Source organism: Diceros bicornis, chromosome 31 (genome assembly GCF_020826845.1).
Source record: "Diceros bicornis minor isolate mBicDic1 chromosome 31, mDicBic1.mat.cur, whole genome shotgun sequence".
NCBI lineage: Eukaryota > Metazoa > Chordata > Mammalia > Perissodactyla > Rhinocerotidae > Diceros > Diceros bicornis.
In genome coordinates, this window is record NC_080770.1 from 24,314,472 (window position 1) to 24,333,625 (window position 19,154).

The 19,154-nt window shown below is 51.8% G+C and overlaps 1 protein-coding gene across 4 annotated transcripts in view; it reads right to left on the reverse strand.

Annotated features, from left to right (window-relative positions):
* The window catches only part of CRY2 (cryptochrome circadian regulator 2), a 32,542-nt gene extending 14,150 nt beyond the window's left edge, over window positions 1-18,392 (reverse strand). For all 4 annotated transcript variants that reach the window (XM_058527077.1, XM_058527076.1, XM_058527078.1 and 1 more), the window contains exons 1-5: window positions 18,157-18,392; window positions 10,690-10,798; window positions 8,165-8,307; window positions 6,362-6,546; window positions 5,533-5,621 (exon numbers count right to left, since the gene is read on the reverse strand). In XM_058527077.1, the coding sequence (XP_058383060.1) occupies window positions 5,533-5,621; window positions 6,362-6,546; window positions 8,165-8,307; window positions 10,690-10,798; window positions 18,157-18,392 (762 nt within the window). The remainder of the gene's footprint in view (window positions 1-5,532; window positions 5,622-6,361; window positions 6,547-8,164; window positions 8,308-10,689; window positions 10,799-18,156) is intronic.
* Between the last annotated feature and the right edge of the window lie 762 nt (window positions 18,393-19,154).

Genomic DNA, 19,154 nt, shown 5'->3' on the forward strand with positions numbered 1-19,154 from the left:
GCGTTGAACGGTCTGTGCCTATACAGAAGAAAGGAAGAAAGGCTTCTACTGTACAGAAAAAAATAGCCCTCTCTCGGGCCCCGCTCTAGTCACAGGGCCCCTGAGGCCGCTGCCTCCTCGTCCTGCTCCTCCTCCCTGCTACCCAGGGACCCCTCGCCTCTGTTCAACAGCGGCCGCGCAAGGAGGGACTCCCGCCCGACTCCCGGGGAGCCACAGTGTCACGCGTTTCTGGGCCACCTGTCCTATAGTGTTGTTGGCCTTGTTCTGATCATCAGTGGCCGCTGGCAGTGCCGTGCTCTCACAGGTCACTGTCACATGCTCTCTCATTTGATCTCAGCAATCTTAGGAGGCAGCATTTCTCACTGCCTCCTTTAGAAAGGAGCAAACAGAGCTCAAGGGCTATGTGACTTCTGGGGTTACAGCGGTGGTAAGAGACAGGGCTGGGGCACTCAGCTTCTCACGCGGACCCCAGTCTCTTTCCACTGCATCTAAGAACTGTGTTCTTGGGCCGGTCCGGTGGCTTAGTGGTTAAGTGCACGCGCTCTGCTACTGGTGGCCCGGGTTCGGATCCTGGGTGCGCACCGACGCACCGCTTCTCCAGCCATGCTGAGGCCGCGTCCCACATACAGCAACTAGAAGGATGTGCAGCTATGACATACAACTATCTACTGGGGCTTTGGGGGGAAAAAATAAATAAATAAAATCTTTAAAAAAAAAAAAAAAAAGAACTGTGTTCTCTTCCTCAGCTCCTCACACCCGCTCCTTCTCTCCAGGACGACTAGTTCACACACTCCACACCTCTGCAGACCTCCTCCTCCGCACTGCCCCACCCTTCAGCAGCTGACCTTCCCTCCTCATGATAAGGACATGGAAGCCATCAGGTGGGAATCGCCTCAACTTCCAGCCACCAAATCTCCAAACTCACCTGCACCCACACCTGCACCCCTGCCCCTCCTGGGACCCTGCCGAGGCCAAGGCCTCCACCTGGCTCTGGAGCCCTCGCTGCTGCTCCTCTTGCACATTCCATCTCTCTCTCTCTACAGCTTCCACTCCAAGAACAGTGGGAAAATAAGCTCGTTTCTTGGCAAACAAAACAAAACAAAATTAAAGGACTTCTCCTAACCCTGTGGACCTCCACCCTTGGGTCCGCTCTTCTCCCTCCACAGCCAGCCTAGCTGCACTTCCCCACACCCTCCTCCCCTTTCTAGCCCACTCAGTCTGGCTTCTGCCTTCACCACTACACAAGCTGGCTCCCAGCAGTCTCTGTGATGTCCCCCCGCCGAATCCTGCAGCCATTCTCTGTCCCTGTATTTTCGGACCTCTCAGCAGCAGCTCGCCCCGCTGGGTGCTCGTCTCCACACCCTCCATTCCGTTGGCCTCTGGACTCCACACGCTCCTGGTTGCCTCCTGTCTGGCTGGCTGCTCTCGGTGTTTCACCAGCTCCACCGGCCCTCCCAACCGCTTAAATGTTTGCATCCCAGGGCTCATCCCAGGTTCTCTCCTCACTGTGTTCCCGGGTGAGCTCATCAGTCCCAGGGCTCCCAATGCCATCCCTTTGCCGACGACCACCATGTCTGTAGCTCTAGTCCAGACCGCTCCACCCACTGCCTGCGGGCGATCTCTACTTGGCTGCCGTTCAGGCACCTCAAGTGTACCATGCTCTTTACCTTAAACCACTCTTCCACTGGCACTCCCCACTCAGGAGATGCACTGGCATCCACCTAGCTGCCCAAGCCAGAAGCCTGGCCATCACCTCTGACTCCCCGCTCACCAAATCCTGTCAATCCTACCGTCCCAATATGTCTCAAATCTGTCCTTTTCTTTCCATTCTCTCTTGCTACCAACCTGGTTCAGGCTAAGACCGCATTTAGACTGTGACAGCCTCCTGAGTGACCTCCCTGCATCTCTTCTTGTCCCCCTCTAATCCACTCTCCACGCGGGGAGCAGAGTGAGCGTTTAAAAATGCCTGTCCCTAGGATAACACGTGCACTGGGCTTCCTGTTGCCCTTAGGATAGAGTCCCAATCCTAAACACAGCTTACAAGCACCCCACAGTGTGGGTGGGCCCATCTTTCTAGCTTCATCTCTTGCCACTCTTCCTTAAGCACTGCTGTCTCACTAGCCTTTGCACATGCAGCTCCCCGGGCCTAGAATGCTGTCTTCCTTTCCACTCGCCTTCCCTTGGTTAATTCTGACTCTTCCTTCAAGTCTCAACCTACAGGCCACCTCCTCAGCAGGTAATCCCACAGCTATTAGGTTAAGTATCTCCAACAGACACGAGGTACATTTGCCTACTCACATCCTTGCCCGCCTCTCTTTGAAAATCTTTTTAAGTGAAACACAGACACAGAAATCACACAGACGTGTGGCTTGATGAATTATTCTAAGGCAAACACCCATGCAACCACCAACAAAGTTCACGCATCAGAACACTGCCAGCCACCCCGGAAGCCCATCTAAGTGCCCATCCCAGTCATGGTCCCCTCTGTGCCCCACAAGTGACCACTCATCCAACTTTCATAATAACCATTTCCTTGCATTTAAAAATGTAAACATTTTTCTATTTTTGCAAAGCATAGTTGGGAGGGAGGGTTTTATCTTTTCATAGTTATTCTTCGCATTTTTAAGTGGTTTTTTTTTTTTTCATTCAAGTGTGTACCCCTGGGCACTACAGTTTAGCCTTGGCCATTTTACAAACTTTGACATGTTATTTAAGTTTCTTTTACTCTATGCATTTGCTGTCATTTCTTTCCTTTCCCTAGTCTTTCTGTGGAAGAACACAGGCCGTTTGACTTGGGCTGATGCCCATGGTCTGGACTGTGTTGAGTATGCACTCATGATGCAGTTCAATGCGTCCCTCTGTCCTACGTACTGCCCGCCAATCGGCAGCTGGCACCAGAGACTGGCCTGGACTCAGGCTGATCTCTTTGGCAGGACTACAGGGGGGACATAACGCCTGACGGTCTCTCTTTATGGGGACAGCAGTCATTAACGCATAATGACTCATCATTGGGGGTTGCAAAAGGGTGGTATTCTATCACCCCTTTTTCATTTAATAATCAGGATGCTTTTATAGAGAGACCTTGCCCTCACCTACTATTGGGTAACCCAGTAGTCAAGATCACACAATTTGCCTCCCCTTTTTGGTAACAGCACCTGATTTTCTTGTGGTGACCCAGCCTTCCCTAATCTCAGTCCAAGCTGGTAAAAGTGGAGCTAAGCCCACCTTCTGACTCTGGGCTCATGAAGCAAATCTGATCAGGGAAAGCACCTCCTTCCTCAGCCATAAGACTGAGTCAGGGTCAGTCACATGACCCAAGCCAGGCCAATGAAAACACTCCTCGGGACTCTTCCTGAAGCTTTTGGCAAAGAGGCACATGACTTCCTCTGGTGTTGCTAAGCAACTGAATATAAGTTGCTGTGACCACCTTTGCCACTGCTCAAGGAAAGCCTGACTGAGAATGAAATAATACAGAGGGAAGCAGAGCTGAGAGATGGAGAATGTATTCCTGGTAGCATTATTTGGACACCAGGATCCAGCTGTGCCTGAAGGCCACATCTTGGACTCCTGGTTGTGTGTTAAAAAACTCCCCTTTTCAAAAGCCAACTTGCAAACAAGAACCTGATTAATATAATCCTCTCGCTCTTTGCTCCGATAACCCTCTAAACCTCTCCCTTCTTAACCTTTAGCACATTGTAATTCCTTATTTCATATCTATCACCTCCAATAGATGGCACTTTGGGAGACAGCTCCATGCCTATCTTGTTGGGCAGTTTTTCTAGTAGCTAGAGCATCCTGACACAGTAGATGCTCACTTCAGAACTGGAGAACTGAAGAAATTAAAATAAACCTCCTGAAATCAGGTTATACTCATGTCCATCAGGCATCTTTTGTTCTCCCAGATGTGTAGGACACAGTATTCATTCTGGCCACCCCTGAGTCTGAAGGGTCCTGACATAATACCCCATGACAGAAGAGACCCTTCAGGGGTATGTGGAAAAGGAGCCCCTGACTTGGCAATCTAAGGGGCACTTCTTTACAAAATGCTTTCAAGGTGACAATAATCCACGAGGCCAGGTTAGCTCTTTACAATTTTAAGTCTTATCCTACTCCTGCCATCCCACTTGTCATCTCTGCCCTTCTGCCCCCTTGGCCCGATCTTTGTCTCCAAACTGACCCCAAGAATCTCTGGGTAAAGCTCCTGAGGTGGACAGAGACAGCTGGTGCCCCCACAGCCCTTGGCCGTCCATTCTCATCCTTTTAAGTGGGTGGGGCTTGCTTTCGGCCCTGGCTGACAGTAAGACCCAGATGGGGACATCGAGGCTGCTGGGCCTCAGGGAGGCTGGGCCCACGGCACGCCTTCACTGCTGGTGAGGTACCTCCAGGGCTGGGACAGCATTCCTCCCTAGGAGGCTGCCTCAGCCTCCCTGTTCCATTGTCATCACCTGGCTGCTGGGCCAAATGCCCAGCCATTCGAGCAGGAATAGAAAAAGCTGTTATAAATGTCAAGTCGCCACGCAGTACACCTGAAACTAACATAATATTGTATGTCAACTATACTTCAATAAAACAAATAAATTAAAAAAAAAAGTTGTGATTTTCGGGACCCAGTCTATACACCAGCTGCAGGGGGCAGGGACCTAGGAGCCGACTGTTCTCAGTCATGGGAACCTTCTTGCTCCTCTCGTCCCAGGGTGGTGGGGGCCACGTGACTGTGTCGAGGGGTGCCTCTGGGGCCTCAGCTTCTTACCTTCCCCTTGCCAATGCCCACTTCCCTGGGAGGTGTGTCATCTGTTCTCTGTGTCCACACATATGGAAATCAAGGCCCTGGCAGAGACCCAGCAAAAGGTAGGGGGACACAAACCCAAAATAATTCATCTTGTGGACTTTACTGATCAGATACCATTTTTTTTTTTTTTTTGGTGAGGAAGACTCACCCTGAGCTAAAATCTGCACCAATCTTCCTCTATTTTCTATGTGGGACGCCGCCACAGCATGGCTTGATAAGCGGTGTGTAGGTCTGCGCCCAGGACGAATCTGCAAACCCCAGACCACCAAAGTGGAGCACGTGAACTTAACCACTACGCCACTGGGCCGGCCCCCAGATAGCCTTTTAATAAGGGGAACCTGCTCACAGATGAAAGAAAAGCAATCTAGCATTAAGTTTTAGAATCACATAGAGCAAGATCTTACTCGACTACTTGCTAGCTGTGTGACCTCAGGCGGGTTGCTTGATCTCTCTAAACTTTAATTTCCTAATCCGTAAAATGGAGAGCTTAATATCTACCTTGTAGGGCTGCTGGAAAGACTAAAGGAAATAATGCAAGCAGGTGCTTATCCCAGAAATGCTCAGCCCAGAGACCAGCATGTGAGCACTTACGAAATGGTAGCTGCAATTATTATTGTTATTGCCATCAGGAAGAGTTTTCATTTTTCAACCAGTTCAAGCTAAGAGGCACTAAGAGACATGATATCCCCTGGCGCATGGATGTCAGCATACAAAGTTCTGTGTCTCAGACACAGGGGCCATACTTTCCGTTCCAAGTGCTTATCCAGGCGGGCCAGAGCTTCTGTCTCTCCTCCTTGCCAAACAGCCGGGCCAAGGCCTTCTGTGGGGAACCCTGGAAGATAAGGAGCAGGTCACAGAACTGGGGGTCAGGCCACTCCAGTGACAGCTCAGCAAGTCCTGCCACGTCGGTCTGTTCTTTGAGCTTTGTGGGAACTGAACTGCAGTGTTCCTGGTGCTGCTGAGGCTGAGACAATTCTTAACCTTTCAGCATTTTCTAGGTCATCCTGGTTCTCTGCCCACTGTGGCTTTTTTCTTTCCTTTCCCTTGCCTTCCCCGTCCCAGCCACTCATCCTTCCAGGCAGGTGAGAACAATCCTGGACTGCCTGCCCTTTCAGGTTAGCTGGCAATAATTGTGGTTTTCCAGTGAGAAAGGCTAACTTTGTTCAGATCAAAAACTGGGGGGTGGAGGCAGGAAGGGGAAGGAATCCGAGAGGCTGACACCCCCTTTCAACAGAAGCAACACTAGTTATCCTGTACAGAGTAGCCCACTGAAGCCAGCGCCAGGCTGTGCTGTATCGTCTGAGAGGGCAAAGTACAAAAATAGAAGAGGCATGAACTAGAAACAGAAGATTACATGTATGGGTGTGAACAGAAATAAGACCAGAACGACCTACTCCACAATCAATAGTGGTTATCTCTGGGTGAGTGACTGTTATTTCCATTTTCGTTTCTCTGTCTTTTCTAAACTGTCTATAATGACTTGCACTACTTTGACAAAGAAGGAAAAAACCAGTAAGTTATTTTACAAAAGGGGGGTGCCGTCATAGGAGGCTTGGGGCAGGACATACGCACCCAGCTCCTCTAGGGAGGGCACGCCGTAGGTTTCATCGTGGTTCTCCTGGATCTCGGCCCTGCAGCTCTCCATCTGCTGGCTGGTCACAGAGCCCACAGGCTTCTTGGGCAGCTCCATGCGGCTGATGAGGGCCTGGAAGCGCTTGTAGGTAAGGGGCGGCTTCTGCCCGTTCAGCTCAATGATCCTGGGAATACCAAAGCACACCTGACGTCACTCATAAGGCCCCTCATTTCGGGTCCCTGTCCATCCAGAGAAGAGCCCAGACTTCGAAGGCGTGGAGGGTGACTTTCCTCATCTATCCGCTCACGGATCCCACCCCTAAGGGGAAAGGAGTGGGCGAGGGGGGCTGCGTCTCCATTTTACCCAGAGGGAAAGCTAAGCCCAGAGGGCTGGAGCAGGCGCCTCAGGTAATGGAGCAAGGCAGGGCCACAGCTGGGACTCAGCTCCAGGTTCCCTGGTGCCCACGCGGAGCTGCCTAAAGACAGAGACTGACCATCTCTCTCTAATCACAGAAAACCCCCGCTAGCCTCCTTGGTACTCCGCCTATCTGCGCAAGCTGCGGGACTCCCTGTGGACCTTCCTCTCTATCCCGGAGTAAGCCTTGAGGAAGGTCTCTGGTAAGAGCTGCCAACATGTTCCTTTGCTGGAAAATCCTTCCCCTCTTGGCCCTTATCTACTAGAACAGAGAGGTGGAGAACAGCCTACCCTCCCTAAATCAGAGATTGGGGCTGGGTTAATTGCAACAACTGATACTTACAGGAAGTTTTGAAGTTTACAAAGTATTTTTTCATGAGCAAGGGAAACACAGTTGTACTCAGGGAAGAAGAAAAGATATAGGAGAGCGAAGAGAAGTGAGGCCATTTATATAAGGATGAATTGGGAGGGTTTGCAGCCAGATTCCCGGGGCCCTTGTTGGCCAAGCAGCAGCTTATGCGAGCCGCGGCTGGCTGCAGGAGTTCGTTTCTCAATCCATCTCTCTCCCTCTCCTCCATTAGTGGAGAGAAAAGGTTGGCTGCTGCCCCTGCAGTGCCTCCCCCTTCTCTGGCACGTGGCAGGGGGCGGAGCTCCACACCCAGCATCTGCTCCTGAGAGCTCGGTTCACGTGCAGAGCTGTGTGACCCGGCCTCCTGGCAGCCACCACTGGTTGAAGAGAGGGGGGCAGGGAGCAGTGGTGGCTGCTGGCTTGGCAGCAGCAGCAACAGCAGCAGCAGCAGGAGGGTGACAGCTCTGCCAGGGAAGGGGAGGAGAGGGTTTCCTCCTAGATGCTTTGAAAGCACAGAGGCTTGTCCCCAGGGGAGGAGGCTACTCTGTATTCTCAGCTCCCTGCAGGGATCTCTAGAGCCTCCTGAGCATGGCCTGGAAACCCAGATAGCCAGGGGAGCCCAGCGAACTCACATGAGGTACAGAAACTGCCCTAGGAGAACAGAGCTCTGCTGGGAGGGGTAACAGAAGGGTCCGCTGAGGTCAGAGGGCAGCCTTGAGGCACAGGGCAGAAATGGGAGTCTGAGGAACGCGTGAGACTGGGCACGCAGGGGCAGATCTACGCAGACCCTGAGTGGGGGTCTGCACTGCTTCCATCCCTTGGGCCTAATAAGCCTCTGCCCCCAAATCGGGTAAAGCTCTTTGTGACCTGTTCTATAGGCCCCAACTCAGGCCCACTCTCCTCTAGCTTCTTGAAAATGCCACACTTCATGTGGCAGGTGGCCCTATTTCTGAACCTCCTTGAGTTCTACCCTGCAGAGGCCCAAGTCACCACCTTCCACAATTGGCAACCTGCCCGACCCCCAGGACCCGTCTCTTACCTGTCCAGGTCATAGAGAGTATGCGAGTTCTCGGTCACCACCTCCACACCAGCCTCCTTGGCCATCTTCATGATGGCTGCGTCCCGTTCTTTCCCAAAGGGTTCGGAGTCATACTCAAAGGTCAAGCGGGTCACCCCCCACTCCTGTGGAGAGAATCGGGTATGCTGAACTCTGTCTGGGGCGGAGGGGGAGCTGGGCACTCAGCCCCTTCTGGGCGGGACAGAGCAAGACCCGAGACCTGTCAGAATGGGCTGCAGAACAAATGGGGACGAGGATCTGATCTGAGGGGCACAAGGTCTGAGGAGGGCAGGCCTCTGAGGGGAGGCCAACAGCACAGTAACATGGCAGCCCGAGGCCCGAGGCTTCTCTGTGGAGTTAGGAGGGAGGTGGGCAGCCCTGGGCACCTGCTGTGTCCTTGAGGTGGGAGAAACCAGCAGGACGCTATAAATACAATGCTCCCAGGGGTGCCCCCAGCCCCAGGAAGAGGCACTGACTCGCTGGTGGAGACAGCGGGGGCCAGGATCGCCACCTCCCGCCCGCTCTGCCAGCTCTTCCCACAGCTCCTCACGGCCTGCAAACTTCTGGCCTAGTTTTCTTGGCAGACTTGTGCTATGTGAAGTGTCCTAATGGTTTCCACAGCAACACCCCTGAGGCCACCAGCAAACAGAGCTAACAGGCTCCAACTCTCAGAGAGCTGGGGAAGGAGGAGCAATTCTTAGTCTAGAGGACAGAGAAATCAGACCAGAGGGGCCGCATGTGAAAAGAGAAGGGAATTCTTTTTCAAGTCTTTAGTCACTTCTGATAGAAAGTTCTAAATTTCCTAGCAATGCTGAGAGAAAGCCGGCCCAGTGGAAGGTTGTACAGACAACCCACAGAAACCCCTAGAGCATGCAACTAGCAAAAGAAGACCACATTCCAACCAAAGTCTCTGGTCTTGGTCCCTTAAATCTCTGCACCCCCAGGGCAAAATGTCCTGGCCTTGCACAGGCTGGTGTGGTCCTGACTCAGACCCGCCTGGGATGTGGGGCCTGAGCAGGGTTGGTTATCTCTCGTCCAGGCATCACAGCACGAAACACTGACTGAGCCCTTACTATGAGCAAGAACCATGCTTAGCGGTTCAGGTAGATTACATTGTTAAATACTCCTAACTCTGTGAATAATGACAGAAATGTTATTAGATGACACCTTCTCCAAGAAGCCTTCCTTGACCTTCTCCTTCAATATGATCCTCCTGTACTTTGCCCTTTTTCTAGCATTTATAACATGGCAATGAAGTTGCCCAGCACTTGCTATTTCCCCCACTAGTGTGAACTCTCGGAGCAGAAACTATGCCGTCTCCTTCATGCTCACCCTAGGACCGAGCATGGGGCCTAGGACACTGTAGCAGCTCAATAAATACACACTGCCTGACTGGATCTATCTGTGTCTCTGGGCGACGACCGGGTTGGCCTCTAAGGCGCTGGGAGAGAGGGGGACAATGCAGAGGGAGGAGAGGGGACTGTGTTGAATGGTGCGGTGGTAAAGAACATAGCTCTGGGGTCAGAGAGCCTGGGCTGCATCTTAGACCACCACTTCTCAGCTTCAGGACCCTGGGCAAGTTATCGTTCCCTCACCTGCAGAACAGGGCGAGCAGCGCCGACCTCTGAGGGCTGCCGTGAGGAATATGAATTAAAGCGTGTAAAGCACTAACTCAGAGCAGAGCTCGACTCACAGTCGGCCCTCCACGAACGCTGGCTGTTATCAGCACTGTGTGATCTGTACGTGTCGGGGTGCGGGGAGGTGAAGTAAAGTAGAAAGTGTTCACCGAGCCGCTCGCCCGACACGAGACCTCCTCCTGTCTCTCCCCCGGGAAGAGCAGAAGGCAGTCGGGCGGAGAGGGGCATAAGAACAACCACGCGCCGCTGAGGACGAGGGGAGACTGTCCTAGAGCCTCTGTCCACGAGGACCTCTGCCTCTGTTTGGGCCTTAAAATGTGCTTTATAAAGGGTCTGGGGGAAAAGCGGGCGGGCTACCTGATACAGCAAAGAGAGGCCTACGTGGTACCCAAAGGAAGACTTTTTCAATCATTTACCTCAGGGAAAGCCGGGAAGTTCCCTCAGAAGGGCTGACTTTTTTCCCAATAAGTAGAGCAAAGCAAGACAGGAAACGCCCCTCGCTAAACAGGAAATCTCACCCTCAAACTCCTGGCATAGGAAGAACCCTAACAAATTTTGCTGGCTTCACCCAAGAAAGCATCTAAGGAAGCCAGTGGCATCCGGGGTGGAATAAGTTGCCACATCTCACGTCTAGACTGAGCTGGGAACTTTCCAACAAGACACTGGCTTCACAGAATTTTTTCCTCACCACAGTCTCCGCGTGGTCAGCAAGCTGACCGGCGGCCTTTGCTCCCCGCTTCCCCAGCAGCCGCAGTCAGACCAGCCTGAGCGTCTCCACGTGTCCTTAGTCAGACTACCATCTCCTTCAGTCTGCGGAGAAGACCCAGGGAGCAGAACCTCCCCGTCTGCTCTCGGACTCCGCACGCTCACCTTGAACAGCCTCGGGAACACGTCAGCTGGCTGTCCCCGGACGACAAACAGGCGGGAGTTTAGTTTCCTTAGACTCGTGTCCAAATCTTCCAGGGACTGAAGTAGGAACCTGCAGAGCCCACACAGGCCTTGTTAGTGGTAACATCATAAACAGTCGCTCTCGTTCCCAACAAAGCAGGGTGACGCTGGTGCACTGTTTACGCCAAACAAGTAGCATCATCAATCAGGGGTAGGGGGGCCGGGGTTCTAGTCCAAGGATGATACGGCAGGGGACCAGCGACACCTCCATTGAAATCCTGGCTTTGCCACTTACTAGCCATGTGACTTTAGGCAGTTACTTAACCTCTTTAGCTTTTTTTTTCTCATCTGTACTGTGGAGTTGACATTAGTACCTATCTCATGGAATTCTAGGAAAAGAAAATCAAATACTGCATACAACATTTAGTACACTGCCTGGCACACAGGACACCTGGGACAAACGTGAGCTGCGCCTACTCTTCGTGTTTCTCTGTGATCAGCGGCCAAGTCACTTATTCCCTCTCAGCCTCAGGCTCTGTGTGTAAATATCCACCCATCACCAGGCTGTTGTGAGAATCAAAAGGGAGATCAGATGAGAAAACCGCCCGAAAACCAAGCGCAGTAGTGTGGTAGGGAAGCCTGAGGCCCGAGAGCAGAGGAACAGGACTGCCACTGCTCTGGAAAATCCTACGTGCCCTGGCCCACAGACTCCCTGCCTTTCCGCACTCTGGGCTGCGCGTATGTCTACTGCCGCAGCCTGGGCTGGGGCCCGGTTCCCAGGGTTTCGTTTGGGAGGTGGCTCATTCTCCAGGCCTCCGGCCACCAGCTTCTCATCCCAAGAGAAAGAAGGCCTTAGAAGGTACTTTTCTGTAGGATATCCTCACATGCTTTCAGGGGTGGGGATTGGGTGGGGTGAGGAGGACTCCAGATACTCAAGAGGCCCAGCCTGAGAGCTGGAGCACCACGGGAAAGGGAATGAACATTTGCTGAGTGTCTTCAGTGCTTTTTTTTATATGACCACAAAAATTTATTAACTGTCCAGTTAGGCACAATCACCTTTCTGAGAAATTCCATCCATACATTTTATGATATGTTTTATTTTTACATTTAATGAAACTAACATTTTAAACAGATAACTCTTCATGTGGTTCAAAATTCAAGTTACAAAAGGGTCCTCAGTAAAAAGTCTCCTCCCCCTGCGGCCCCAGGAATTTAATTCCCTTCCCCAGAGGCAACCAATGTTATTTTATGCCTGTTACACTTTTTAAGTGTGGCTTCTTTTGAATTCTCGCAACACGTTTTGAAGGAAAATATGACCCTCATTTTATAGATGAGGAAAATGAGACACAGAGAGGATAATTAATTTGCCTAAGATCATAGTTATTAAGTGACAAAGCTGGGATAGGAACCCAGGTTGGTCAGACTCTCTCTGAAATCATGTTTTCTTCCCTGTGCCCCATTTCTAAAGCCTTAATTTAGTGGTACGCCACACACTGCTCTCGGGGCTAGGATTCTGCAGGACCTCACGTGCCTGGAATCCCTCTCTGACAAAATAAACCTCAGTACTGGTAATCCACTGACATTCTGATCTTCGTCCTCGGGAACTAAGCCCTGACGGGTCAGCCTCGTTCACAGAGACCTTCTGCTATCCACACTTTGGCATCTCCCACCCATCTCTGTCCACAATGGGAATCACCAAATTTTATTTTGAGCACAATGAAACCCCGGGCCTCCTCTGCAGCACATCACATTCCCGACTATCGGAGGCCCACAGAAGAGCGACGTTCCCAGGCTGCCAGCTAGAACCAGCCCCCGCTGCTGCTCTGACGTCCACAGCACGACACTCCCACAGCAGCGGGTGCCACAGACCCACATTCCAGCACGAGCTGAGTCCCAGGCTGAGCCCAAAGCATCATGCTACCTACAGAGCATGTAGACTCTCCAAGGGGTTGCGACAGGAGGCTCTGGCAGGCTGAACGCCGCTTTATTCAAGCCAAAAGTTCTGCCTCCGTGAATTTCTGTTTTCGAAAAACCAACACCCTCAGAAAAGGAAAGCTGAGACATGAGTGACGCACTTGCGCTGGCCTCCTCCCAGGCCTCACCACTCCTCTCAGGAGGAAAATAAGAGACACCCATGTAAACAGCCTCATGCCACCTGACACCTGGGCCCTGCCAGCCAGCATGCCTACAGATAACTGGCGACTTAAAGCCACAACCCCAGGACAGGGGGCCCTCCATCTGCGGCTCCCAGGAATGGCCCTGCCAGGCACTTGGGAGCCCCTCTTTCCAAGTCCCCCAGGCTGCACAGAACCTCAATTTGAAGCTACAAATAAGACTGACATGCATATGAAAGCTAGGTTCCAGCTGCCTTCCATAGAACTTTACTTCTAGACCTCATGTACTAAAAGGAGAGATTCTTTGCAGCATCTCTGGAGCACAGATAATCCCAGGAGAGCCCTTTCTTTGACAAGAGATGTCTATAGCTGAGGCAGGGAACAGAAGGCCCAACTTGGAACTCAGCAAGCAAATGACAATAATAGCAACAACTAACATTTAATGAGCATTTACAATGAACCAGGCACTGTTCTACTTGTTTTACATACATTACTTCATTTAATTCTCAAACAGCCCTAGGAAGCAAATACTGTTATTATCCCCATTTTACAGATGAGGAAGCTGAAGCATGGAGAGATTAAGTGGCCAGAATTCAACCCAGGCAGTGTGGCTCAGCGACTGTGTTCTTAACCACCAGGCCCCACAGCCCCTCAACCAGGACTCACCCCCTGAGCACTGGGATTATGCTGGCCAGGACTCAGCAATCAGGGAGGCCACAGCCCAAATCAAAGGCCAACACCTTTGCTACCAGAGCCTTGCTCCTCTGAGGGTCAACAGCTGTGAATCACCCAGAGGCTTACAGAAATACAGAATCTCAGGCTCCATCCCAGACCTCCAAAATCTGCATTTTAGCAAGATCCCCAGGCAATCCTTTGGCACATTAAAGTTTCAGAAGCATTGTTCCAGAAAACTCAACTTTACTTCTAGCTTCTGTTTGCAAGTTGCCTTTCTTTGCTTCTAATTTGTTTCTATTCAACTTTCTTTGAGATCCTGCTTTCTGCCTCCTCTTTGGCCCTCTAGAAATGCTCTGTTCCCTCCAACTCCCTTTCTGAGTCAAACCCTGCAGGGCTCCTCCAGGAAGGCAGGCCTCAGAATGTCCCCCACGAGTCCCAGCTTCCAGGCAGCAAGAGAAAGAGAAGCCACTACTGTGGCACCCCCGCCAAGGCCTGCCAGCTGAGAGCTTTGCGTTAACACCAAAGGAACACGGAGCAGCACTGCTACTGGGCAAATGCCCACCAGGGCAGGTGTGCTTTCTTTCACCAGAGAGGACCCTGGGCCTCCTGTGCTCCCTCAGAGCCCTCCTTTCCACATGGCCAGTTTCTCTTTACTCCAAAAAGGGGGGACTCGAAAAGCACTGGAGGTGGCAGTTTGGGGCTGGCAGCTCCAAGCTGCGCTCACGTGACCAAAATTCAGAGCACACGGCCCTGTGTGAGCAGTTAAAGCTCACTCCCTGGATTTGACGACATATGCAACTGAATTACATTACGTAAGTGCTCTGGAGCCAGAGGCAGACACAACTGGAGAAAACCAAATTGAGATTTCCAAAAATACAGAAAGGACTCTGTAATTCAGGGACTCCATGGGGCAGCCCTTTAGAATAAGACAGGCAGATCTTTAGGGAAAGCCTTCTCTAGAGATGGCAGATACTGTGTGGAGGAATATTTTGTTCATTTGTTGTTAACAGGAGGAGGGAGGATGACAGTGAGCTCTTTTTTGGGTCCAGACTGCCCTGGACCACATTTCTCTGCTTCGAGCCAAGGTCATCTAACTATAATAATGATATCATAGGCTGACCCAGACTGGCTACATAGGATATTTATAGAAATTAATTTCTCCTAAGTAATTAAGAGATCCTAAACCCCATGAAAAAGGATAACCTGAACCCACATCTATAGCAGGGACAGATCTCTAAGTATCACTCAGATAAAAATATATTTATTGTTTCCTAATTTCAAAGAGAAACATGAAGATGAAGATTATCATTCCTTTTGGGCAAGTGGAAACATTTCCGCCGACTCGCCTGGGGACCAGTGTGAACAGCTCAAATTTCCCCGCCAGTAGACAACAGGTCCCAATCCCCTTCTAGCTGACCAAGCGCCAGGGAAGAGCTGCCCACATTGAGAGTCCAATAGTGTTTGGCTCCCTGCATTGGGAAGAGAGACATGTTCTTACCAGGCATCCAGTGGGGTTCTCAGTTCACCTCATTTATTAATTCTGAGCGATATGCGCTGCTATTTTATTTCTCCCAACTCCCTCTGTCCCAGAAGCTCCTGAATGCAGTTACAGCCCAGAGCCAGGGAGAAAAGGATTTAAATAAAAAGCACGGGGAGTTGTTGCCAACACCCATCTAAGTTGCAGTACAGAGGAAGGTAATGACGAACTTCAAGGGCCTATTTTGAGTACCCATTTTGAAATCTAGAAGCTGCTCACATCACTTCTATTTTTTTTGGTTCTCACTGCAGTACCTCCTTCCAGATGCAGCAAATTCGAGAAGGTGGGGCTGGAGAAAATGGCAAACAGCTTGCCCAACTAGTGCTTGACAAAAAAAGTCCTGAAGCTCATATAGCTACAGTTAGTCCATAAACTTCCCACCACCACCAAAGCAAGGAGAATGCCAGCCCTTCTCCTAGGCTCATAAACATACATATTTCTTAATTGCCTCTCTCTGTCCTCTTTTACTCTTAGAAAGTGCCATTCATGGTTATTTTAATCTGATTCATCCGCCAAAAAACGCTGTGTGGGAGTCAGTGTAGGAAGCGCAGGAGATAATAGAGATCACAGATTTTGGTGCCATCTCCATCCTGCAGATGGCCCGGGGCCCACCCTTCTTAGGGAGGCTTCTCAGCAAGTGAAGCAGAGTGAGGACACTGTGCTGCAGCGCAATTCTCCCAGATCACTCCTGGATCCAGAAACAGCCCCCGGAAGATTACACATACTCGAGTTACGCAGAGGTATGGCTGGCTCCATCACTCCCCCCAACCGAGTGCATAAAGGAGCGTGCAGCAGTGCCCTCCATCCAATCAAAGGAGCAAAGAGTATGGGGGTGGGAGGAGTGTGTCTATTTCCAGGCCCAGGAGCAGTTATTACATTCGATCTGTTTGTGTCATTTCACTTCTTTCTTCTGAATGCCAAAACTAATTAGACTTCCTGCCAATGCACAGCAACACATTTTCCAAGCTGTCGGGCTCAGGTCTGTGGTTCTCTAGTCGAGTGCTTCTCAGGCTTTGCTGCACCTGAGAGCTTTAAAAACCCTAATGCCCAGGCCATAACCCAGAACAATTAAATCAGAACTGGGGGAAGGGGGGTGAGGCATCTTTTAAAGATCCTTAAGTGATTGCTATATGCAGCAAAGTTGAGAGTCAGTACTCTAGTCCATCCTCCTATTTTATTTATTTCATGGCACTTCTACTAAATTATGGTTGTTTACTTGTCTTCCTTCATTAAAATGTAGGTTTCAGGAGCTCTGGACACGGCATCCTCTTGTTCACTGCTGTGACCTGAGCAGCCCCTAGGGCAGTGCCTAGCAGATATTAGGCACTCATTAAAACAATTGCTCAATTAAAATCTGCATTCCTACACGGCCTCTGACTTCAGGATCTGACTCAGGTATCTGAGCTGCCACATTCCACTTCTCCTTCACTTGCTTGAAAGCACAATCACAAAAGCATGACCCATAAAAATCCATAAACATCTAGTTCCTAGCAAATCGGAGTTTAATCAGCAAGAGTTTTTGTTGCTGATTTTTAATCTCTACTAGCACAAAGGAGTAGGCAGTCCTCTGCGATGTCCCCCAAAATCCAACAAAAGAAACTCCTTGGTGACAGTGTAACAAGTCGATAGTCTGATCTATTTACTCTGCTCGGATTGGCACACTGACATAAGCGAGGGGCAAAGTCTGAGGCTCAGTTTAACCTTCCTGCTAGATGGCCATTTGAGGATGTCTGTGGAACCCAACCTCCTATCTATAGAAACTGGAGCAGAGACAGAGCAACAGAGCCGCCTGAAAACTGTGTGGGCAGGCTCTCCACAGGACTATCTTTAGTTGTTCTCTCTATATAAGTGGGGCAGGAGGGGGCATTTCACAGACCCACTGCTAGAGCCCTCACTCTCCCAGCAGGGCACACACCTTGGAGAGGGAAGGACGGTGTGCTGAGAGCCACTGTATCCTGGGAATAACCCTGCCCAACGCAATATGGCCACAGCAAACATCCTCCAGAACCACGCAAACAAACCGAATGACTCCTGTGGGATGTTTTAATGACAGATGAGTACACGATGTCTCAGAACGCCTTGGTTTTAAACACTGATTACAGAGAAAATACATCAACTACCTATCTGTGAATCCTTTCCCAAGATCCTGTCAACTCCATTTCCTGGAGTAATCGAAGACGGGCCCTTGATAGCAGTTTTCCTGCTCCCTGACCTCAGCACATCAGTTGATAAAAGTCTAATCTTTGGTGGTTCAACTGTCCTTTAAGATCAGTCTCATAAGAAGGGGAGGAAGGAAGTAACACTGTGTTTTTTTTTTTTTTTCCTAGCAAGCTCACTGCTGCTGAGGGAATTCTCCAAAATGGGTTCAGTCCTGCTCTCTAGGTCAGGAGACAAAGTGCCTCTAACTGAACATGGCCTTGGGGTCTGTACCTATAACACATAGGAGAGGGCACTTGCCTTCTTATCTAATGCTAAGCCAGAGTCTCTAGACACCTCCAGAGGCAGGATAGTCTTGGTGGAAGGGCAGTCGGCATCGGTGAAAAGATGGATTCAAACACACCAGAGGCTTAGAGACGACCTTCAGGAGCCCAGCAATGGGCTCTTTACTCGAAGAGTGCACGCGTCTGCTGTGCTATGGATTCAGAAACCCGTCCCTGCCCTCACAGCGCAGAATCTCCTTTTCTCCCCGCCCTGAGCGCACCCCTAAGAGCCCTAGACCAGGAGTCCCCGGTCTGCCACGCACTGGCCGCAAGTCCTGGGGCAGGGCAACTTTGCGTCTCTAAGGCTCAAGAGTCTCATCTGTACAACGGGGACCATGATCTCTGTCCTCTGGAATGTTGTGAGGCCCAAGGGGATAAAGAGTGAGGAAGCGCTTTGTCAGAGGCCGAGCCCTGGTCCCCCCCGGCCATTGGCACGATGACTAATTGCTTTCCCCATCTTGGCTTCTCCCCTCTGGGGACCCCGCTGGGTCTTCCTGCCCCGCTTCCCTAGGCCGGAGTCTTCCGGCCGTGGGGACTGCGGGGCAGAGCTTCCCCCTCTCTGTGGGGGGGCCCGGGCTGTTCGCGAGCGCCCCGCGGCCAGGCTGCGTCCCCCAGGCCCGCACCCCCGTCCCTGGCCCCTCACCTCCATCGGTTGATCCCGACCGAGGACGAGGCCGCGAACCAGGGGTCGAGGATGTAAACGCAGCGCACGCAGCGCGCCCCGCGCACGGCCGCCAGTAGCGCCGGGTTGTCGTGGAGCCGCAGCCCCTTGCGGAACCAGTGCACCGAGGAGGCGCCATCCGCTCCGGCCGCCGCCGCCGCCGCCGCCGCCGCCGCCGGAGCCCCCCCTGCCCCCGTCACGACCGCCGCCGCCGCCATCACCGCCGGGACTGCTCGGCCGCCGCTGCTCCGCCCCGTCGGCGCCGCGGGCCCCGCCCCCAGCCCGCCCAGTGACCTATGACGCCGCCGCTCCTCCCTGTGGCCCCGCCCCTCTGGCCCTGGAGCGCCTCTGCCATTGGCTGGGTGCCTTCCTCCTGGCGATTGGCCTAGCGGCGCCGAGTTCGGCCCCGCCCCATCACGTTCCCACCATGTGTCCGCCGGCGGGGGAGGAGCCGGCGGGCGGGGCGGGTGACGCAGGCTGGCCCTCCCTGCGGAGGTCTGGGCGTGCACCGAGTCTGGGGGCAGCGGATCTCTTACGCGCGTCCTGTTCAAGGCCTGCCGCTGGAAGAAACTGCCTGAGCTGGTGGGGCTTGCCAGTCCAGCCAGTGACTTACAGGACTGACAACCGGCCGTCCTACAGCACCATGCTCCTCCTCCTCCTCCTCCTCTGCCTTCACCCTATTACATCATCTGCAGCATTCTACTATTTGAGTGTATTTTATATGCCAAGCAACGTGATAATCTCCTTACATAGACTGTCTCATTTACTACTACACAACTCAGCCCAGTTGCGTTCATTCAAAAACTCCAGTGAAAGAGCTGTTTTATTCTCATTTTACAGACGAAGAAAACTTTGAGGCTGCCGTAGGTTGAGAGACTTGCTCAATATCATAAATCTAATAAGAGGACTCCACCCAGATTATTCTGATTCCAAATCTTCTGCTTTTATCCACAAAGCTACGCTTCTATTTGCGCTGAGCA